Source organism: Podarcis tiliguerta (genome assembly GCF_965153285.1).
Source record: "Podarcis tiliguerta genome assembly, chromosome: 12".
NCBI lineage: Eukaryota > Metazoa > Chordata > Lepidosauria > Squamata > Lacertidae > Podarcis > Podarcis tiliguerta.
This window is the reverse complement of record NC_139545.1, coordinates 40,916,419-40,940,834: the sequence shown is the minus strand read 5'-3', so window position 1 is coordinate 40,940,834 and position 24,416 is coordinate 40,916,419. Positions and strand designations below refer to the sequence as shown.

Here is a 24,416-nt window from a genome sequence, read left to right as displayed (position 1 = left end):
TAATAAAATAAAAGATGCTTAGAACAAACTGCATTCCCATTGCTGGGCTCTTGTTAGGTCTCCACCCAGCTTGGAATAGGATCATTGTAGTACTGTCCATGCTTATCAGAGGAAATGAAAAGGTATTACCGTATTTTTTGCTCTATAAGACTCACCTTTTCCCTCCTAAAAAGTAAGGGGAAATGTGTGTGCGTCTTATGGAGTGAATGCAGGCTGCGCAGCTATTACAGAAGCCAGCAATCCCTCTTGCTGTTTTGGCTTCTGAGATTCAGAATATTTTTTTTCTTGTTTTCCTCCTCCAAAAACTAGGTGCGTCTTATAGAGCAAAAAATACGGTATTTTTTGGTATCGTTTCCTTCCCCTCCCACCAAGTCTTGCCTTGCTGTGCGAAATAGTGCCAAGGGGAGTTGCCACTCAAGAATGGAAGTGGCAAAGGAAGATACTTTCCCCTCTCCTTTCTCCTGAAACACTCCTGAATAATACATGAAGGGGAATTGCATTTCATGGCACATAGGCCTCCCCTAACCCCAACTCCTCCTTCCAAGATCCTGTAAGCTGTTTGAGAAAGTCAAGTCTCTTCCTATCCCCTTCCACTATCCTCCAGGTAACATCCAACTGCCTGTATCTAAGCTGACTGCATGAATTTCTATCAAAAGTAAGAGCAACTAAATTCTGCATAAATAATGTATGCATATTAAATATATAGGCAAGTGGAATCAAACGTTCTGCTTGCACATTCTGAAGCATTTCTGCCTGAAAAGAGGGGGTGGCTCTCTCATCTGCAGCTTGCTTTCACCTCGAAAGAACACTCAGTCTAAGAGGACATTCTGGAGCAGTAGGAAACATGGCAAAGAGCAATGCTATATATTGAAATTAGCGTGGGGAAGAAATGATCTCCTTGTGCATGAGCAAAAGAGGTGGATCTTTAGATTCAAGCCAAAAGTAACCCTAGCCAGGTTCCCTATGGTAATAGTTAAAAAGTATTTACCCGGCAAAGCCACAAAAATCATTTATCCTTGGGTTGACAAAGTCACATTATTCCAGTTTAGAATCATACAATCGGACTCATAGAATTGTAGAGTCCCAAGGTATCTAGTCCAACCCCCTAAAGTGCAGGAACCTCAACTAGAGCATTCATGCTAGATGGCCATCTGTCCTCTGCTTAAATACCTCCAATGTGGTTTAGTTTATTAAACAGTTTTATATAGCACTTTTAACTGCACAAAATCCCATTTACAGAAAAGAAAACTGGGAGAATGCATAAAAACATAAAGTCCTGCTGGATCAGAACAAATGGGTATCTAGTCCAGCATCCTGTTCTTACTCTGGCCAAGCAAGTCCTTCAGAACAAGGACCTGATTGCAACAAGATACAGACACTAATTAATGACCTTACTAAATGGCTGCCTTTATCACACACACTATTAGTGAAATCATTAAGTTTTAATACCCTGATACAGTACAGTATCAGGTACAGTACTGATGTACAGGTACACACAACAGTATAGTGGTTGCATGATACCATAAGTTAATAATTTCCAGTCAAACATAATTTGTTAATATAAGCAACTGCTACTGTGAATCACTTTTAAGATGGTTACCTTCTGAGCACTAGAAGGCTATAAAGCAGGCATCCCCAAACTCAGCCCTCCAGCTGTTTTGGGACTACAGCTCCCATCATCCCTGACCACTGGTCCTGTTAGCTAGGGATGATGGGAGCTGTAGTCCCAAAACATCTGGAGGGCCGAGTTTGGGGGTGCCTGCTATATAGCAACATGCAATAGCCAAGTCAAAGGGGAATACCTGCTCAGAGCAGTTTTACATTATGGGCATTAAAAAAAATTAACAATTCTTATCCAGGTGCCTGGTGAGATTCTTTTACGTTTTTAATACAACACAGCTCTGGGACATTGGGTGGATGGGAGGGCAGCAGATTAGTTAAGAATTGTAAGACCGCATTGAAGAATGCTGGAGGCCATAAAAAGTCACTTTATAGAAAGGTCTAACTGGCTGTTATCTGTCAAGTGAGTTCCAGGCAATGTTCCATGTTTTCACTCACTTGCCAAGACTCCTGGTGAGCATGATTAGCCCAAGCATTCCTCCCAACCTTGGTGCTGCAGAGATGGGTGAAATAATCTCAATAAATGCACAGCGATAGCTGCCCTCCCCCTCAGCTCCATGTTTTGGAGGAAGGGTTGGAGTTGTTTAGCTACAACACTGTGGCAGTGACCTGAGAAACTCTACCAAGCAGGGACACAGCAAATACCTCCCATAATTTGCTGTTTCTTGATTGCTCTACATTTGAAGCTCCCAGAGCGGCCCAACAACTGCACCAGGAAGAGGAGGGGCGGCCAATCAAGGCCAGCAAAAAACCCTGAACCTCTACTTCCATGCCATCCATGAAATGGCCTTGAATCCCGTGCTGATCCAAGCATGTTTGTTGCTTAAAAAAGAAAAGAGGGTGGATGGGTGGGAGAAACAATGCCAGGCACCAGAAGAAACATTTGTGTTTTTCTTTATTTAAAAAGACAAACCATGTTTTCTTCCTATTTGAAAAACAGGACAGGGAAACAAGAAGTTGCTTTGTGATTTGCACAAAGGGCAGCCAATTATCACCGAAGCCAGCTCTTGCTGGAAACTGGTTGCCCACCATCTTCAACCCCCAGAAGGAGGCAACCAAGGAGCCAGAAAAGGCTTAAAGCTGTGTTCATATTTATGCACCCTTAGACACCTTGGCACACTAGTACTACTGCTTATTTGTGGGATTTTAACACTCTCAATCCAGTGGTTCAATGTGGTCGTAAATAACTCATCACAGTAAAAGTCATAAAACCAATATAAACAGTGTAAAAAGGTGGAGGCAGGTAGTCTACATTCCACCATCACTGGCCAACAAAAGCAGAAACCTAACAAGCTCTCTTAGTCTTAAACATACAAAACATGGGTTCAAATATATTTCTATGGGAAGGCATGTTTTTATACTACCCTGTTTAAAAAAATCCTTTGACGTTCAAATGAGCAAAATTAAAGAAATACAGTAATACCTCTGGTTACGAACCGTCCTCCTTGAGAAAGCTTCGGGTTACGAGCTCCGCTAACCCAGAAGTAGGTCTCCTGGTTGCGAACTTTGCCCCAGGATGCGAACGAAAATCGCACTTTAAAGGAGCGCACGCAGTGCTAGTCCTCATTAGTGAAAGCGCGACTCAGGTTAAGAATGGTTTCGAGTTGAGAACGGACCTCCAGAACGAATTAAGTTCGTAACCAGAGGTACCACTGTAAGGCACAACAGGATAATGTGTGGAATACATATGGATATATAGCCATATCCAAAGAGCAATGATGCCAAGGCACTCAACACTCTTCTGATGAAGCAGTGGCCATGGGATGTTTGAGAAGGTAACAAACAGTTTTGTTGAAATCTGCCTGGTTGCCTCTGTTAGACACTTGGACAAAAGAGAAATCTAATATACTCAAGTTTGCAAAAGAAACAAAAGAGGGAGTATTGGAAAAGTCAAAGCATTCATGCAGGAAGTAGCTTTTGACTGTTTTAAGCCACAAGCTGGTTCAAAAGACACACACAACAAAACCAGCACAAAGTTTGAGAGATGAAAACAGATACTCAAAATCCTTCCAAATCATCCTTAATACATTGCATACCAGCAACATGAAAGCAACATGATATGCAGTTTCAGCAGTTATAAAGCAAAGTGTGCTACCCAGGTCTAAAACATCATTCCAACCCCAAACCAAGCCTTAAGTAAATAGAATTACAATTGTCAATGAATTTGAAACCAACTATGCATTAAAATCAGTTGAATATTATATTGTAAAGTCTATTCCAATGCATGTATTTTAGGTTGTCTTAACACTCCTAGGCCAGACCTGTACTGCTATTAAACACCTTCACAGGTGGTAGATAGCGCAATTTTTAAAAAACAAATGAACAGTAGAGCAACTTCCGGCGGAAACTCACTGTGAAATATGAGGTACCGAACATCAAAAAGTCAGAAACTCAGTTCCAGGGCATGGTGGAATTAGCTAGATGCTATTACTATACATTAAGTATTCACATTACCCAGGGGCGGAGGAAGGAGAGTGCGGTGGCTGCGGACCACCCCAGGTGTCACCACTGAGGGGGATGACAAAATGCTGGGCGCCACTCGCCGCGGGGCCTGCAACGCGCCTGAGCCACGCGTCTCTCCTGGGAGAGACATGGTGGCTTGGGTGGGTGCAGGCTCCACACTGCCCAAATGGTCTGCCCACTGCCTCCCCCCCCCCCAGCTACAGGGCGGCTGAGTGGGAGGAGGCTGGCAGACTTCGGAGGCCCCGCGGTGCCCCCATATCTATGGGCCCCAGGCGTCCAAGCAGCTTTCTCCTCCGCTGACATTACCTCATGATACTGTGAAACAGGTAATCAAATAAACCCCTGTATTTGTTTCCAGCAGAAATTGAGTATAAGACTGAAGTGGCAGACTATGTTCTTGCAAACAGCAACAATCTAGCCAGGCTCAGAAATAAGGATTAAGTGGTCAATTAAGCAATGTAAAATGCTACTGAAGGTACCATAAAGCAAGAATGTACCTGTGCACTGAATGATGTTTAGCTGCCTATATTTAATTGCACTGTGGCATTATTCAATAGCTAAGGCTTGAATGTGAGCTCTTTGCTTCCCAATGTTGTTGTCAGCATCCGTTTGTTTCAAGAGACAATGTAGTGTGCCTCTGGGGACGAGGTCAAACCACTGCATTAGCAGCACCAAAGTGACCTCCCTGGGGTTCAAGCCTGGGCAGTGTGTATGGACGTCATGGTCTGCCCTGACGAGATCCCCCTCTCAGTCTCACTGATTTGGACCAAAGGAAAATGGATGGTGCAAATCGCCCCAATTCAGCCTGCTATCAGAAACGATGGAACTTTCACAGGAATGCATTTTGGGGGTGTGATTGCTAGGGCAAAACATCACTTGCCCTACTTGGCTACCTGTGGAACATTAGCAGTACTATACTGTTTTTATGCACAGAAAATTTTTCACTCCATGTAAACTAGTTGCACAGTCAACGCACAGACATTTTGGAATCATTTAAGAATAAGAACTGCATATTTTTTTCATTAAAAAAACCCACCCCCCTTATTTGGCAGCATTCACAAAGGTTTCCATATGTAAAGCTAATGAAACCCAAAATTAACATGTCTAACTGTCTTGACAGGTATCAAACTTTTCCCCATGGGAACAAATGACCCAGAAAAATACTAGCTTTGCAATGTTTATAATTGTTTACATTTTAAGTTTCAGCTTATGTTTTAATACATATTTCCCAAGAGAAAAATCTATTTTAAATTTATGTTTCCAAATCACAACACCTATTCAAAGTCACTATCGTCAGAAACACCTTCAATCCAAACTGCTGGATTAGGAAACTTTTATTCATTGGTACAATTCTGACACATCTATTAATCAGTGCAAGGTAGCTGAAGACATGAGAGGAGCATCTTCTTCCTTGGAATGTCATGTGGTTGAAACTATACTGCACTGCCTGCAGAATATTACCAGTCACCCAGATGATGGCAAGCACCTTGTCTTCTAAATACAGTGGTACCTCGGTTTAAGAACAGTCCTGTTTACGAACGATTTGGTTTATGAGCTCCGCAAAACCGGAAGTATGTCCTGGTTTGAGAATTTTAGCTCGGTCTAAGAACGGAAGCCAAACGGTGGAAGGGCACCGGAGTTGGTAGGCATCATTAGGGAAAGCACACCTCGTTTTAAGAATGGTTTCGGTTTAGGAACGGACTTTCAGAATGGATTAAGTTCGTAAACCGAGGTACCACAACTGATCTTCAGTTGGCAGGTTGGTCAAAGTCTAAGGTGTGTTACAGTAACCACCATACACATATATGGTAAAAATTAAGAGTTGTGCCCCTAAATGCATGTTTGGGTTAAATATGGTTCCTGAGTTTGAAAAGGTTGAGGACTATATTCTGAGTGTCAGCTATAGCCAACTGTAGTGAAGCAGTCATCATGTGAAATGGAAGGAAATTAGCCACAACTTGGAATAATACAGCAAATGGAATCTCCATTCCAAACACAAGTTACCAGAGCCAGCCAACACACTCTTCCCTATATTTGTATGAAAATTGCACTACCGATGATGGATGGGCATTAGTGCCACAGAAATGCTAAATAGCAAAAATGTTCCTGTTGTACTAAATATTATCTGTTCACAATCCTTGGGGAAGATGCTATCCAATAATGTCATTTCCAGCTGTGTTACCTCGTTCACATGAAAAGTACTCATTAGCAATCCTAGGAGCAAAGGAGGAATCTTTTTTTTAAGCCTTCATACTATTCTGTTAGGACACATTTGCTTGAGTATACTGGATCTGATATTATTGGACAGTCTATAATGCACCTTGACAGTCAACCCCTTGCCCCTGCCTTGTGTGAACAATTGTACATGAATGCTATGAGATGCATTCGCTTAAATAAAATGAGAGGGAGCACTGCATACCTATGCATAATCATGAAAGAAAATACACAGGATTCTGTTCTCAAAGGTTCTTTATATATGGGAGTCCATTAGCTTTTTTGCATGGTCCATTCTGTGTAGAACTTATCTAGCAGGACCGAGTGTGAATTAGTCATCTTTGCTGTACACAAAAAAGTGTTCTGTTTTCTATGGCATGTTTAACGTAGCACATTAAACACACTTATGTAGGCATGAGAATAAATGTCACTGTTTACAGTCAGATCTCAGATTCTGTATGACAATTCCTAGGCAACAACTATTCCCTTAAGCAAAATGGCATATAATCATGATATTTAAAGGGTTTAAAAAAGAGTAATTGACCATTATTTTTTGTAAATGAAACTAATAACCATATCACTGTTTCCTACATATGCTTAGAATCCAATCTGTGTTACACAGAACCATCAGGTTTGAACTGCTGAGCCTATGGAGAATCACCCATAGCAATCATCCTTCTGAAATTTTCCCCAATTGATGTTGCTATAGTGCTGTGAGAACACAGATCAAAATAGCTAAACACATCAACTAGCTCAATACATAGTGTTTAAAACTAGCAGTGAACAGAGCTTAGCAGAAGACCAGTAGCTGGTGCGTTTGACTTGTATTTTCAAACTGCTAGAGAACAGTTACCCCATCCCCCATAAGCCACTACAATAGTGTTATGATAAATGTGGGATTACTACAAATTGACCCTGTGTGCTTTGTTCTTCCTCTCCTGGGCACACCAAGTGAAAAGATTTAAATACACATCTGATTTCACAAGCATTCAGGCTCAAAGAATGTGGTGAAAGTGAAGTCATACACAGGGCCTTTGCAAGCTCTCCTGTGTCAAAGGTTGTTAGTTTTTCAGCTGCCAAGTAAAGTTTGATATGGGTCTGTCAAGTCTCTGTACGCTACATATTTTGGCAAAATCTTGATTTGGCAACCAAAACTTGCTGTATTTTTCTCTGTAACAAAATTAAGATGCCACCAGCTTGGGCAAGTACTAGCAATTAGCCTTCAAACTAGTTTTAGATCATTTATAAAATGTGAAATATTATTTACTAAACAGACCTTTCTGAATTTGGGCTTTCAAAAAATTAATATATTATTGGAATTCCAAGAAACAAAAGTTTGTTTCAGGATCAAGTGGGTAAATCTTTAAAATTCTAATAACCAATTAGAAATGGTCTTTCATATGCAATGGCAGCCAAAGATTTTATGTGATACTGCAGCAAGAGGGGAAAAAAACTTCCATAAAATGTTAACTGCATGGTATCTCACTCCTTGTAGGCTACTATTTTTAAAAATAAACTTTCTACTGCATTATGCTGGCAATGTGTCAGACCAGGCAGATTTTAAGTATATTCGGTGTGACTTCAAAGAAGTGAATATTTCAGACTGAAGTTATAAAGATGAATGAAATTACAGCACACAAATGAAAACTAAACTGTGTGGTTACATTGTTGGAGAAACTGAAATGATAAATTGAAAATAATAAAATAAAGATGGTAGGAAATATTAGCTGCAGCTGGAATATTGATTGCTAATTAATAGAAAACCCAACAGTTACCATCAATCAATATGTGGGAACAAGCAACTTGGCACAGAAGATTAGCGTATAAAACATACAAGAAATCCCCCCCGCCGCCAAAATAGTAGCAGAACATTTTGAAAGATCTTTAGAGAGTCAGAACTATGCATCTTTAAATTTACTGAATGTCCAACACAGAAATATCAGAAAGGCCATATTGGAAATATGTTATATATGCATGATAAATATTAAATAGCAGCAAAACAAAAAGTTATTAAACAAAAGATTATGACTTCTGGTGAGGATTTTATTTTTTGCAATTAGTCCCTTCTATTTTTGTTATGACTGTAAAAGTCTCTTTGGCAGTACTGTATGTTAAATATTATGATGGAATCTGAAATATAAAAATTGCAGTAGCTGTCAAAAAACTGCACTGGTCTCATGCCAGAATAAAATGTCCAATTGCCTCCGTTGATGAGTTCTGTAAAACAGTGCAATATACAAAATGAAGATACCTTTCAAGTGCTTAAAATTGTTTTTCATAAGAAATCTGTTATGATCCAGTTGAGGGGCATCACTCAGCTCAGTCCTGTTATTACTAAGTTTACAAAAATGCCTTTTAATGATATAACTACTAATGCTTTAGAGTCTAAAAAGAGGAAGTGGATACATCTTAGTAGGTCATGCTAGAAATAATGATCTCCAACTATGCACAGAAACCAAAGCTGACTCTCAAGAATGATTGAAGCAAACCCCTGAGGTGTTGAACTGGAAATAAGTTTTTTTTTGCTCTCCAAATAAGTCCAGAAATGAAAGAAAATATAGAATTTGTTCAGTTCACACAACAGACTGTAGTTCAATCCAGAGTTCCAAGAGGATGCCCTGCGACCAGAGGTTTTCATATTCACTTCAGAGGGGATGTGCGCGTGGAGGGGTGCTCAAAGTGAATGTAAAATAAAAGGAGGATTCCACTAATGTAGGAACTTCACATATTAATCACAGCTTTCAGATCAGGGAGTTGCTGTACTGCAGCCTGACTGCAATTGGAATTGTTCCCAAATGCTGCAATTGATCATTCCTGACAGTCTAAAGACAAAACAAAACAAAAACCCTCTTTTGGGTTGGCACTTTACAAATGCAGATCTCAACTATTCATATTGGCATAGATGCAAACATGTGTAATAACTAATTGTTTTAACATAAGCTGTTTTTAAAGAGTCTTCAGCGGCCTCTCATTTGTAATTCCTCTCCTCCCTTTCATTACCTTGGTAATTAATAAGTCAGAGTGTTTCAAATTCTCAACTAGTTAATCTAAGGCCACTAAAGGTCATGGACACTAGTTGTGCTAGAAATGCCAGATTTTTTAAAAAGGTGTTTTAAGTAGACCAACATTGACAAGCAATTTGTTCTGATAAAGTAGTTTTTTTTAGAGATCTTAGTGTATACAGGCAGTGCAGAGTTTATTATGTGCTCAATGACTTAATATTCATCCTTTTCTGGCAGAACAGTACGAGTTTTATTGAGCAAACATTCCTGAAGCCACCCAATTCCAGCTGCTACCTTTTGTATAGCTTCCTATTAATGACTTTCAGGAATCTGACTCCACCATCCATCAGTCTAAATGGATACATTTGGAAGAAATAATTCTAACCTTGATGCTTGCCTGTTTCAAATACGTTCTGGTCATCTAGCAAGGAGTACCAGATTCAAAATTTTATTCCCATAGCATCCTTAGAGTACATCTGATGACTAGGTTAGGTCATCTACTTAATATATGATTATGATTGATTGGATTACCCATATGGTCTCAGGACATGTCGCAACAATTTAAAACACAACATTAAAAACAGTTTAAAACAAATTACAATCACAATAATATGATAGATTCTAAATACACACACACAAACATACAGTGTCAAAAAGAGACTTAATTCAGCATATGACAATATAACTGTCAGATCCAATTCAAGGTGCTTGTACTATTACACCCAGCTCAACAGCTTAGGATACAAGTAGCTGAAAGAGCATCTTCCCAGTACCAGCCAAGCCATGGTTTGTGATCTGTAGGGAAGGCCCTGCCTGTGAAATTTTGTGCACAAGAGACAGCAATTCCTCAGTTGGGCGCACCCTGTTCTGTAGAGATCAGATTGTCCCTTGCACAGTGGCACCTTAAGACTAATTTGTTCTAGTAGGTCTCTGGAGCAAAATGAAGTGACACCATTTGTATAAGGTAACATGATTATTAATGTTAGGTTTTGCACTGTGTTTCTACTTTTCTTGAATGCTGGACTATTATAGTTAGCCACACTGGGCTCCTGGGAAAAGGTGGGGTGCATGAATTGAATAATATACACAAAATAATTTACACTAAAATATTCTTCTGCCCCAAAGATGGTTCAGAGGCTGACCATCAGTAATTCACAATTCCACTTTCCACAAAGCATTTTAATTGCTTTTGGGGGAGAGCGATTAGGGGGTCCCAAGCTTCCAGTTTGAAACCAGGCAGGGGAGAGACACTGTCCTCTCAGTTGTGCAGTGCTCAAAAGCACAGTTCAGCTACAGGGAAGACTAGGGCTGCCATATTTCAAAAAAGTAAAAACCAGGGCACACTGAAAGTTGTTGGCACCGCCTTGCCGAAATCCCTCCTGTATTTGAAATCCTGGTAATGTCCAGAAAAATCCAGACAAATGGCAGCCCTAGGGAAGAGCCCTAGGGCTGGAGGTCAAGTTGGAGAATCCTGTGCCAAAATCACAATTCCAAGACACTGCCAAATGCCACTGCAGAAAAATGCAAAACCATGGCCACCTCAGCTCCATGTTTGGAGCTGGCAAGTGGATGGAGACTATACCAGCAGCTGCACTAGGCTTCTGTAACTGCAGGGACACCCAATCTATTTATCCAGTTGTGAAAGCTTATCATGGAATGTGGGCTTTCAAGAGGTGCAAACAGGCCTGGAAGGAAAATCCTAACAGTGATCTCTTTACACCACTTCACATACCTGATACGCTGTGGTGGCACCATATATTTATAGTTTCCAGTTACATTATTATTTGTTATATATGTACACCCTTCCATCATATAGCCGGATTTGGCTATGTGGTGAATTTCTGATGGAAAGTGAGCTTCTCCCATTGCTCTTACTCTGAATTGGGATGAGGGGAAAATAAGAGGGGATGCGATTCCACTGCACAGCCAACAGGGCAAGGAATCCTGTCTAGTGAGCTATTTTATTTCATTGCCTGCCAGGGCTCAGTGCAATACTTTCACCCTAGTTTGATTCTCATTATGTAAAACTCCATGTGGATAGCTGGGACAGAAAGGAGATGAGCAACTGAAAGCATATCACATTGGAAGTACAGTGGTACCTCGGGTTACATACGCTTCAGGTTACAGACGCTTCAGGTTACAGACTCCGCTAACCCAGAAATAGTACCTTGGGTTAAGAACTTTGCTTCAGGATGAGAACAGAAATCGTGCTCCAGTGGCGCGGCAGCAGCAGGAGGTCCCATTAGCTAAAGTGGTGCTTCAGGTTAAGAACAGTTTCAGGTTAAGAACGGACCTCCGGAACGAATTAAATACTTAACCCGAGGTACCACTGTAATGCAGTGCGCTTCTCTGTCAACATTCAATCTCCCCTAACTAGTAGGGAGTAGATCATAAGGGGAAATGTCAATCTGGGGCTTGCTTGGCAACACGGATCTCTTCTCTTTTCTCTCCAACTACCGCCTTACAAATATATTTCACGCCTTTCCACAAAGGAGCAATGAAATGTACCGTAACTTGGAGAGAGGGGTGTTTTGCTAGATACAAAACTGTTTAGCACCACCACCATTTCGTTTTCCAGCAAGTTTACACATATTTTAAAGTAACATTATTAAGAGTCACCAACATGGCACTTGTGGCAATAGATGCACCCACCCGCGAAAGGCCTCAGAAAATGATAATACATAAGAAATGGTTAGTTCTTCTTCCTGCTCAGTTTGCGTTTGCACTTGGCTCAGCTTCTTGTACACTGAACATGTCCCATCAAACGTGTCCACATTTCACTGGATGCTACGACTGGACCAATCCTTCCATTCCAAACAGAAGTGTTATAACCATTGCAGCTATTTTGTAATTGGCGCCAACAGCACTTTCTCAAAATTCAAGCTGGCTCAGAAAGGCTGATGAACCCTGGTATTGACTATATTTCTGATAGTCTATGATACTTAACATCCTATTTTCATGCAAGATAGAATGTATGTAGGATATTTAAATAACTTCCCCACCTGTTGCAACTGGTCGTAGATCTTGAAGTTATGGAAACAGGAAGTTATGAGTAGTGGTTTAATAATACAGCAGCCCAGCCATACTCCAAACACTGGAATATGTTTTAAGGAGCTATCTATTCACTCCTCCACTCTGTTTCATGTTCAAATTTCAGTGGATGTAAACAGTCATCCCATGTGACATTGCTTTTCCATTTGAGAAGAGAAGATTCTGTATAGCAGAACAATCTTCTATTAAACCCAAAGACAACAGAGCAGCACACACTGCACAATATTTCTGTTGGTCTGCTGGATCCAGCTGCCACTCAGACATGGTCCACTTGCAGCCAGCCAACACACAGCTACCAAGAGAGAAAGACAGCTAGGCCCTTGCACTGGCAAGTTGACCTATTGTATTTTACAGTGCTTTTATTAAACACCTGAGATTATTTTTTTTGAAATTTTAAACTGAATTGTAAGTATGAATAAATCTTTGGCCATTTTCAAAGAGCAGAAATAAAGTGACTCAGCATAACGGAAATTTCTGCAAGAAAAGTTTCTCCCCATAGAAGCAAGATTTTTTTTTTTTAATGTTAACTTTACTCCTGATCATTCTTCATTTTGTGTAGTCTTAAGCCCAGGCAACCAGACCAGAAGCACCTTTCCTTAGTTACCATCCTTAGCTAAGCATGAGCCCGATAAGCAGTAGCTGTTCTGCAGAGAGCATAGTAGTTAGTCCAAATAGGCCTGTGTCAAACCTCTTCATAGAATGGTTAGTACTGGTGCAAAGTGTATAAAAATCCCCATTCATTTTTTGCTGATTAGTGTGTGTGTTCAGCAGTGCTGTCTGAGAGGTAATTCTGTCTGGTAATTCTTACATGTACAAACTTCCTTGGAAATATCCTAGACAACAGTTTGAAAGCAAACAGTGAACAACAAAAAAAGAAAGGGTAGAGAGGAAACACAATGAGATTATTCAACCCATCCACTTCCTCCTGTGACAGTAATAATAACAACAATAATTTTATTATTTATATGCCACCCATCTGACTAGGTTGCCCCAGCTACTCTGGGCAGTTGGAATACCAGTTATATACCCCTTTCCTCCCCAAGGAAGAACAGGTACCACACATTTCTGTCCCGTTCACTTGCCAAAAACACCAGTACTAGATTTGATGGGCAAACTCAATCAATATAGGGATTTAAACAGAGAACTCCCTGCCCCTCAAATACAGAAGCTAATTATGGGGAGGGGGTTGTCAAAAGAGGTAAGAGCATAGCTGTCAACCTTCCCTTTTTTGTGGGAAATTCCCTTATTACAGCGCAGTTTCCCGCTGCTTTCCCAGACTGTTAGATATCCCGTAGACGGTCCCCGGGACAGGTGAGGCTGCTGATCCCTTATTTTCAAATCTGAAAATTGACAGCTATGGGTAAGAGGTACCAGCCTCATGGACAAAGATACATTAATACAGTAGCTGCTTTTTGGCTAAACAAACTCTCAAAGCAACTTACAAAAGATACAGTACATGATAATAAATAATAATAATAAAATAATAATAATAATAATAAAGATTACAGTACATGCATTACTCAGCATTCCACGTCATCAAGCTCAGAAGGATTTGCTCCCTGTTAAGCAATGGGAGAGGCCTAGCTCCTCCTGCCCAGCAAAGGAACATGGTAGATCTCAGGGGAGCAGTTTCTTTGGCAACCTTAGCTTAAAACTAGTGACGTAACAGACCCATAACAGACCCCACCTGTTTTTGCATAACCTGATGCAGATGAGTTATTACCGGACAAGCGGCAGCTGTACCCACCATGCTGCAGACAAAGTTTCCACTTCTTGGTTGTCTTTTACAGTTCTCCTTCCCCAAGTCCCAAAGCAGGCAAGTGCTCTACACAAATGTCCCAAAAATATCCTGTGACACAAAACCAAGGTGTTTTGGCTTCCTCCATAGGATCTATGCACTAGCAGTATTTTAAAGAGTTTTTATTTTAATAAAAACATGTTTGATGTTTTTATTATGTTTTTAGATATGCAGCAAGCCACCCAGAGTGGCTGGGGAAACCCAGCCAGATGGGGTATAAATATAACAACAACCACCTCTGATTCAGCTGCCACACTTAACTTTTCAATTGCATCACTTGGAGTGAATATGGGTAACTAATAACAGAATAGGAGGAGAGAGAGCATAAAGCCATCTTCATACTCCTAGTCCTTCTTACAATCCTAACAGAGAGTGATACAACCAGAACACAAGATTGAACTATCACAACCTACAAATGCACTATTGAAAGAGACATGCAATTAAGCAGCCTGGAAAAATATTCACAGAACATATGTAATCATCACATATTTTTTAATACTGTAAAATTAACTTAATTACAATGTCATTTGAATCATCACTATAAAAGTTCTGAGTTCTGTCTCACAGAGATTATTTCACCATCTTAAAAAGAATGGCAATGCCAGAGTTGTGGAACAAAGAACTTTCAGGAAAAATTGTTTAGTATACAGGTCTTCACAATATGTATGGCCAGGGCTTTTTTTTCAGCTCTGGCACCTCTCAGGTCGGAGCCATTGCCATTCTAAGAGAAGTTATAGTGAGCTCCAGCACCTCTTTTTCTAGAAAAATAGCACTGTATATGGCTGCTAAATATTGAATAATTCTAGCCAAGTGACCTTAAAAAAATATCAACCTAAGAAGTCATCTTCACCAATCATGTGATGGCAGCAAAGTAGAGTGTGCTTTAGCTTACTGGCACAACCAGCTTTTCCTTATTTGAAGCCTTCCAATAGCTTACCATAGATGAGTTTGTGTGCCTTAACAGATTGCATAGAATTAGAATATTGACCTGTGCATTTGCACCTGCCTGATCCAGTGACAGCTGGATGTTTGAAGATGCCAGAGAAGAATGGCCCCATTATCAATATGTCACTTGGTATGTTATCATGTTTTATTTTGGTGTAAACCAAGTTTCAAAAGTTTCTTACAATGAAGTAGGGTACTAATTTGTACAATAACCAATTTTAAAAATCATGATTGTGTCACATGGCGCTGTGGTCGGCACACTAGACAACCAAAACAGCAGAGACTGATCATTTCCTCTTGCTAGGACTCAACTTCCTGTGCATCACTTCACCACTCATACTATTTTGCAAAAAGGGTGCTGTGTTTTACTGATGCTGTCCAGAATGATATTGTCTTAAAGATGTTTCTTCCTATTAAGTTCTTAGAATGGTTATTTTGAGACTGAAACCTTATCTTCACAGAACATCACTGAAGTCATTGACAAGAGTTTTGCCTTGTTGAGCACTTTAAGACTAATGACCTAAATTTGTACCTTGCCCTTTCCCCAACATACTTCCAATAAGCTCTATACTGGCATATATAGGGTTTGCTGTGGATACCCATGGGTGTAGTGGTATTCTTAAAGCTACTCTATCAGACACAAAGTACAAATAACCAACTTAAATCAAAAACCTTAATTACAAAACACAGCGTTTCATCACGATCTAAAACTTTAGGATAGTATTTCCATGGAAACTGTTGACTAGCTTGCTATGTGATTATCTTTACTATGCTAGAGATTTTCAAGTTACCACAGGTATCATGTTTTTCACAACATTTATGAAAAAAGAAGCACAAGAAAATAACAAAAATGGATGTCAAGCGGCACTAACACCTGCCAACAAGCAATTATTTGCTTAATGCATTTATTAAGAGTATTTTTACAGCTGGCTATATATAAACTTGGCTATCTACTAAATTGCGGCATTGTTTACTACTCATGAGCGTACATCAATGTTGAATGTATGACGCTGTGTAACATTTAAATATTTGCATTCTGCAGAGCGCTAATGCATTACAGTAGTGCAATTTTCTTTTTAAAAACAATCATTACCCAGAGGAGTCACCTGTTGGCGATACAGTTCAAACCCTAGGGGATTAAGTAATTTATGATTCAGAGGATAACTATAGCAACTTTTATGTCGCGAGCAGGGGTGGGGAACCTGCAGCTCAAGTGCATGTACGGGGGGGGGGGGGCAGATGAAGCTGACGGAAGGATGTGGCAGGGGGAGAGTCACCCCCAAAGCAAAAGTTTAGACTTTTGGCCAGAGTGAGCCATCCTTCTCTTATTCAACAGTTGATTATTACTACAGGATATCAATACACAAACACATTATGCACATTTACTTGGGATTCAATTAGTTATGGTTTCTCCCTTTTAGGTCCTAATTGTTTGAGACCAGAGTATCTGAAGGATGCATTTGCCTTCATGAGCTCACCCATACATTAAGCTCCACGGTTGGGGCTCTGCTCCACTGGCAGCGCTGCAGATGGTGATGCTGGAGACGGCCTACCAGAGCTTTGAAACAGGCTGCCTTGGCAGGATTGCTTGTCACCCACCCTTTCTGTTTTTAGGTACAGGGCAAGACATCAGTTTCAGTGAGCATTTATGGCTGCCATGTGGCATATTTACTGCTGCTGAAATCATAGTTGCTCTGTTGGGTGGCTTACAGGTTTGTTTGTTTGTTTTAATAAATCAGCAGAGTGCTATGGGCTAGGCTATTAATATATTCTTGTTATCTCATTTCTGTTACTAGCTGCAGAAAGGTCAGATAAAAAAACTTTGGCAAATAAGGGATTTGCACTACACACGGCATTTGCCCTAGTCATCTTACTTTCATATAGGGAATCAAGGTTGTGATAATTTGCCCAAGGCCAGTGAGAAAATGCAGCATAAAATATTTTAACACATACAACTAAGACCCCCTACATAGCACCCATGGACACCAAGACGCCCATGGATGTCTGCTTGATGCCCACCAAGGCCCCTTTCCCTCAAATTTATAAGGTTTTTTCCCCCCCATCTGGGGCTTGGCTGCTTTGGGAGAGAGCTGCCTGCTTTTCTACGTGTTTTGTTTGTTCTGGAGCACATGTAGATTTTTACCTGTTTGGGAGGCAGGGTGGTTCTGAACATTGCCAGCTTTTCTTCAGTGAAATGGGTATTTAGATTTTCAAATATCTCCTGGCTATGCTTGCTAAAGCTGATGAGAACTAGAGTTCAACAACATCTGGAAGTTAGCAGCCCTGCCCTAAATAATATTTAGCATTTTGTTGCTGAGCTACCCTTGGGTTCGCACTGTCCCCAACACACTACAGTCACAAGTCCAGAAGCTTTTGCTTTTGGTTTAAATTGTTCATATGTTGCCATGTTATCCATACCTGGAGAAGCTGTGGCTAATCTTAACTATGGTTAAGTGAAACAAGACAGCTTCATAAACTATGGTTTGAAGTTGACTTGTGTCAATTAGCTATAGTTAAGAGTAGCCACACTCTATGCTTCGGATAGTGCATTACACTGCAATATGCAAGTTTTTGCTTTCGCAAAGAAGGAAGGAGAAGGAAGCATGAAAGCCTAAGGTTTGTTCTCATAATGTTAAATCATGGTTCAGGGTTATCTCGGAATGCAGCCAAGTTGTATGTGACCAAATAAAAGCCTATAATGACAGTTTTACTGCTGACACTCTCTGAACACTCTGGAAAAAATGCCAGTATCATCGTACGGGTTCATATAGTGTAGCAACTAGAAGTGTGCAGCAGGAAGTCCAAATCTCACCATAGCCATTAGCTTACTAGGTAGCACTAGAACACAAGAGCAGGTCTGCTGGATGAGATCAGAGGCCTACCTAGTCCAGTATCCCATTTTCCATAGTGGCAGACAATATGGCTATGGGAAGCCTACAAGCAACACAGCAGGACAATGGCCTCCTCCCGTCACTGGTACTCAGCTGGAGGTAGTACATAGCCATCACGACAAGTAGCCACTGGTAGCCTTATCGTACACAGTAGGGAATTTCATTATTTAACTACAGTGGAACCTCGACTTACATATGGTTCTACTTACGTATGATTCCAGTTACGACCTTCAGTAGGTGCTTTGACTTATGAACTTTCCTCTAGATAAGAACAGAGGCCTTCTTGGCAGCCCAGAGCTTGCCTGGCCAGCTGTGGAGCAGCGCTGAGGCTTCTGCTGCCCAGGAGAGGGCCCCCATCCCATCCCTGAAGCTGTGGAACAGGTGCCGCCTGCAAGAAGCACAGCAGGGTTCACTGCAGCCCCAAACCCCACCGAGGAACTAACCTGAGGAAGTCCAGAGAAGAACCTGGCTGGGCAAGAAAAAAAAGTGACCCTGGCTGAAGTGAATCAGCTCTTTACTGACCCTTGCCCCACCCCCAGCTTGTAGTCAGGTAAGCCTACCCACCCTCAGTGCACGTAAGAAAGAAAAAAGTTAGTTTTTTTCATCTACAATGCTGTCTTATTTATTTTATAGTAAAGTACATTGATTATTTGGGATGCGGGTGGCGCTGTGGGTTAAACCACAGAGCCTAGGACTTGCCGATCAGAAGGTTGGCGGTTCGAATCCCCATGATGGGGTGAGCTCCCGTTGCTCAGTCCCTGTTCCTGCCAACCTAGCAGTTTGAAAGCATGTCAAAGTGCAAGTAAATAAACAGGTACCGCTCCGGCGGGAAGGTAAACGGCATTTTCATGCACTGCTCTGGTTCGCCAGAAGCGGCTTAGTTATGCTGGCCACATGACCCAGAAGCTGTACACCGGCTCCCTTGGCCAATAAAGCGAGATGAGCGCCGCAACCCCAGAGTCGGTCACGACTGGACCTAATGGTCAGGGGTCCCTTTACCTTTACCTACATTGATTACTGCCTTCATTTTATAGATCTATGGTCTCGTTGGACAGTAAAATCCGTGTTAAATTGCTGTTTTAGGGGGTCTTTTTCATAGTCTAGAACGGATCAATTCACTTTTCCATTACTTTCTATGGAAAAGTGTGCCTCTAGTTATGTATGTTTCTAGTTATGACCGGACCTCCAGAACAGATTATGGTTGTAAGTAGAGGTTCCACTGTATGTGTTGTGTGAACTGGTACATCCTTTTCATTTAAACTGATTCTCCCACCATTCAGCTTCACTGGACGATTCTAGATTCTAATATTACGAGACATTGAGAAAAACTTATCTTCTCCTCACCAGGTATATCTTTATACACTTCCATGTCTCACTCCTTAATGTTTTTCCCCAAAACATAACATCTGAGCTGTTACTCTCAGCCCCAACCCAACTTGCAAAATGGAGATAGTATCGTACACAGGTGTTATAGATGAGAGAATGGAAATAAAGTACTTTGAACAATCCAGAAGGACCATATATTGTGGGAAAGTATTTAGGAATGTTACAAATAAAAGGTATATATATTCAGACAAAGCCAGCCATGGCCATGAAGAACTCTGTGGCAAACCACAATTGACCTAGCCATTGTTACATCATATGCTCCTAGATTTGGTTGGGCAGGTAGGTTCATCTGGAAATTGATTGCTCTTTGCCTTTAAGGCCAAGGCATCAGGCAGTTCTTAGGACAGCCCAGTCCTACTGACACAGTAAACAACTTTATTCAAACATGTACTAAATCCACCTTGAGGATCTAAGACATAGAAAGCTGAGAAATAAATACCTGAAATAAGCAAGTGCTATAATCAGTCCAAAGTAAGCTGTACCATTTAAATGTAACAACCAGTAGCCATTTTAGATTAATGAAGTGATTTGCATAGATCTCTTTATTTGCAAACTTCAAGAACACAACAGAAAGCAGAAGCAAAACTATACAGTGTAATACTGACAGACCACTAAATAGTTCAGGACACTTTTATATGAAATTAATAGATTTATTTGTATTAGCTCAGATGACGTTTCTGTATTTGCCTAGACTAGACATGACAGCTCCTGTGCAAAAAAAACAAAACAAAACAAAAAAAAAACAGCAAAAAAAAAAAAAAGCTGCTCCATTTGAGCAGATTTTCTGACTCAAGTTCAGATTTCTAGCGGCAAATATTCATGTTTAAGTCCACACATCTTGGAATTCAAATACTCCAACTGTCAAATGAGAGGGCAGTGCAGTGATTACACTTAGAGATTAAAAATGGCACATACCTCAGGTATACCTACATTGGCGCACAAAGATAATACACCTTTATACTGTTAAGGGGGGAGGGGGAAAAGAAAAGGTAGTTGATCAATGTATAGTTTAATAAGAGTGGAATCAAAAAGTAAGTCCTTTAAAAAATTATACCATTTTAAAAAGGTGTACACTACTCCATTAAGACAGCAGCAGTACTTAATCTGGTGTTACAACTAAGTAAAAATCACATTGCTGGAAATCAGTTTATCATAGTCTGTCCTCCTTAAGACTGGAGACAGGAAAAATATTACACAGGATTAGCAGGAAGACATGGAACCTATCTTTGAAAGGCATGAAATCAACACCATCTTCATGGAAGAGATTTGATATAGAAATAATTTCAATTGTCCATTTGTGGGAAAGGTTTAAGGGTTAACTTTCCCTGGCAATTCTGATCGGTAAACATTTGCAAGTCAAACAGGAACCTACTGCTGAGAAATCTCTATTATCCGGCATCTATTATCTCGCCTACCCAGTGATGGTTAATGTAGAGCAGTTCAAGTTATTCTTTATGTGTTAAAAGATTATATTATAATCAGAACCACTCAATAATAAATCAAAGGCTTTCCTTCAGAACCTGAAAACACTGGGGTGACGATTTTAACCGAAATAATGAAAAATGAAAAGATACCTGGAATAGCATTATATCCCACGCACCTTTTGTTTTCTACGAGTCATGCATGCTGCAGACGAAATGGTTTGTGCTAAACAGCCTCAAATCTATTTTTCTAATATTAAGCACAAAGGAACAACACTGACAGCAAGCATGGTAAATAAATATCTCCCTTGAGAACAAGAGCAGCAGTCAGGAGCGCTGACATGCATGCTAGAGAAACCTCACACACCATTTTTTCCCTACCTGCACAAGTTGCCATTTGCTGCAGCCGTCAAAATCCCTCTTCCCCCTCTTCCCTGGTTGATTTCAAAAGGAAGGTTTTCAGGCAGTCTCTCAAGGCATTTACTAATATGCTTTACAAGTATAATATTCCAATTAAGCTTATCTTTAAGAGAAAATCCATTTTCTTCCTTGCTCAGGTAAACATGTTTACAGCTCCTGCCCGGAGACTGGGTGGTTCAGACTCCCATGTCACACACATGTCGTCAGCAAGAAGAAAAGCCCCCTTTCTCTATCATTAACATTTTAAATAAGGTAAGGAGAGAGGAGCACTTTGCAAACTTACCTTTAATATTGCCTCAACATTAAACAGACCACACAAATGCGTGCTCTAAAACAGGAAATTAGCATAACAATATCCCGTATATATATCCTGATACTTGCTATAAATAAACCCACCCCATACAGAGCAGGGAGCTACTAGTTCTGAACCACCCGATCAACTAGTTAGTCGATTAGAAGGCCAATGTTTATGTGCGTGTTTCACGTTAAGTATCAGAAGTCGTAGCGCCCTCTCACCCGGGGAAACCATAATTCCTTCTCGGAGATATTAAAAAAAAAAAAATCCTGTCCAAAACGTCATGATCTCGGACCAACCACTAGAACCCTTCCAATCCATAACCGTATACAGGAAATGCCAAACGAAAGCTTTAAAAAAACTGCCAAGAAAGGTTACAAAACCTCCCGTTTTACATCCTAAGAAGTCATCAGTTTCCCCGTTATTATTATTTTTAATAGAATACATAAGAAGAAAAATCCAACAACGTAAGTTTAGAGTATTTATTCCCCCACTTTTCAACGCAGGTTTCAACTCATTTCAAAGTAATACGTATGCATAAAAAGGGGGGGGGGGGAGAGAGACAGCCCTTAAATCTGAAAAGTAAGCGTCATTCCTTATATAGGCTGTAGCAGTTGTTCCTAGCCAGCGAAGAAAGGCGGGGAGGGGGCTCAGCGGACAAACCGTTACCACCCATTATTATGATTATGATACAAACAGGTACCTCGAAATCCAAGAAGAGGGCGAGAAAGAGAAACTTGGCTGATTCACGTCCCCTCCCCAACCCACACAGAAAGAAAGCCTTCCTTTTGCTCTGTCTTTCTCTCCCCCCCCCCCACTTCACCCCAATCACGTTGATAAAGGAGGGGAGAAGGGGGAAAACACCACCCACCCAACCTCACAGAAACACTTCCAACACTTCTGCCAAGATCTGGAGGTTGGCGGGGGTGTGGGAGGAGAAACAATATGTTCAATGGCTACGGAGATAAATCAACATGCACTGCAGGCACTAAAAGAGGCGGAGGCGAAAGTAGCGGGGGGGGGGGGAGAGAGAGAGAGAGAAGAGGGGGGAGCAATACATAGAAGGCAGGGGAGGAGGGGCAGAGAAAAGGAGGGGGTCCCTTTCCAGGGCAATCTCAGGGGTGCGCATGTGGTGCGTTTCCCTTGTAAAAAAAAAAAAGGGGGGGGGGGAGAAAATCAATACACACTGCAGCAAGCAACAGTGCTTCCCCTCGCCTCCCGCTTTCCCCCCGCTTCTTCCCCAGCCGGGGCCAAAACACGCCACACGCCAGAGAACGAAGTCCCCATTACAGTCATCCTGCCCTCGACGTTTTTGTTGCGTGTCTGGCAAGCAGGTAGTTCGGGAGTTACACGCAGTTCCCTCTGGATCTCTCTCCTCCCCCCACCTCCAAACTATGAGCCTTAGCGCACCATCTACCCCCCACCATCCCAAAACAACAACAACAAACTATGGGGGGATCGCGAAGACTGGAGGTGGGAGGCTGAGAAGAAAAAGCGCCGCGCTTCCCTCGGGGACTTTCCCCAGCGCGAGGGGAGGAGAGAGAGGAGGGGAAGTGACCCCCCCTGCCTCCGCAATAGCAAAGTCCCCCCCCCCGAAACAAAAAGTTTGGGGAGCGGGGTCGGAGGGGGCGCCCCTTCTCCTCAGAGGCCGGCGAGACCCGCCTCAGCTCAGGTAATAAGTTTCCAAGTTGAGGTGAGGGGGGGCCCGTTATAAGGTCGAAGGCGCGGCCTTCCTCTCTCTCCCCCCCCCAAAGAGAAGGGACCGGAGTGACTAGGAAAATAAGAAAGAAAGCCCCCCCCCCCGGCTCCGCTTCGCCCTCTCGCTCCTGAGGGAAAGAAGCCGGGGACGGGCGGCGGCCGGGCAAAATGAAGGGTGGGACACGGGGGAAGAGAAAGAGGAGGCAGCGGGCGGCGTGTAACGGTCCCCGGGCAGGGCTGATCCTCGCCGGCGAAGGAGGCTCGAGTGGAGGAGGCACCGCTAGGCGGAGAAGGAGGCAGCCCGGCGGCGGCGGGGAGGGAGAGCGCGAGGCGGGGAGGGAGGCAGGCAGGCAGGTAGCGGATCTAACGGTGCAGGGCGAGCCGGGCTCCCGGCGAGGAGCGCCCGGGAAATTACTTTCTACTTCTCGGATCTGCTTCTGTCTGTCTTCTTTCTTCTTTTTCCTCCCCCCTCCCCCCCGTTTTACTCCGCCCGACCCCCGGCCCGGTCCCCCCTGAGCGTCCCCGGCGCGGCGCGGGCCGTTGCCCGGCGGAGCTGACTGACCGTTATTGCGCCTCGGGTTCGCCTGCTTCCTGCGCTTACACCTGGGGCCATCCGCCATGATCCTCTCGCTTGTGTCTAAATGCTCCAGTCACCTCCTCCCCCCTCCCTTCCCCCCTCCCCCTCGCCGCTCTCCCCCCCCCAACCCCCGCCCGGACCTGGTTTACGACACTGGGTGGTTGGGTGTATGTGTGTGTCTGTGTATGTGTGTGCGCGCGTGTGTGTATATGTCCTTTTTTTTTTTTTTTTTACTTTTTTACATCACCTTCCTACACCTAGTGCTCGGCCGCCGGAACCTTGTTGCCAGGGGAGACGGCCGCTTTACGGCAGCACGTTTGAACCGGCAGGAGGGAAAAGTTTCTTCTTCGCCCCGCTTGGGCGCGACGCAGGTACCCGTGTGTGGCGCACGGGGTGCGCAGGGGGCGCCAGGAGGAGGGCCGGGGAATGGGATCGCGAGAGGGAGGAGGAGGATTTGGGGTGAGAGAGAGAGGGAAAGTGCCTCTGGATGTGGGGTGTCTAAGGGGAGGGCCCAGAGGACGACACGGATAGAGAGCGAGAGCGGTGCCCTCCGGCGCAATGGAGCCGGGCGAGCGCGCGTGAGCCCCTAGTGCTGGAGCCGGGCGAGGAGGCGCCGCTAGCCGCGCTGTTATTAT

The 24,416-nt window shown here is 42.4% G+C and overlaps 1 protein-coding gene across 3 annotated transcripts in view; it reads right to left on the bottom strand.

Annotated features, from left to right (window-relative positions):
* ZEB1 (zinc finger E-box binding homeobox 1) overlaps positions 1–23,959 on the bottom strand; it is a 75,763-nt gene extending 51,804 nt beyond the window's left edge. Inside the window, exon 1 of one of the 3 annotated variants that reach the window (XM_083406140.1) lies at positions 23,767–23,959. In XM_083406140.1, coding sequence (XP_083262266.1) covers positions 23,767–23,824 — 58 coding nt within the window. In that variant the 5' untranslated portion in view covers positions 23,825–23,959. Of the gene's footprint in view, positions 1–21,172; positions 23,592–23,766 lie in introns of those variants that run through there. The other 2 variants (XM_083406141.1, XM_083406142.1) reach the window with 2 other exon arrangements.
* Positions 23,960–24,416: the final 457 nt, after the last annotated feature.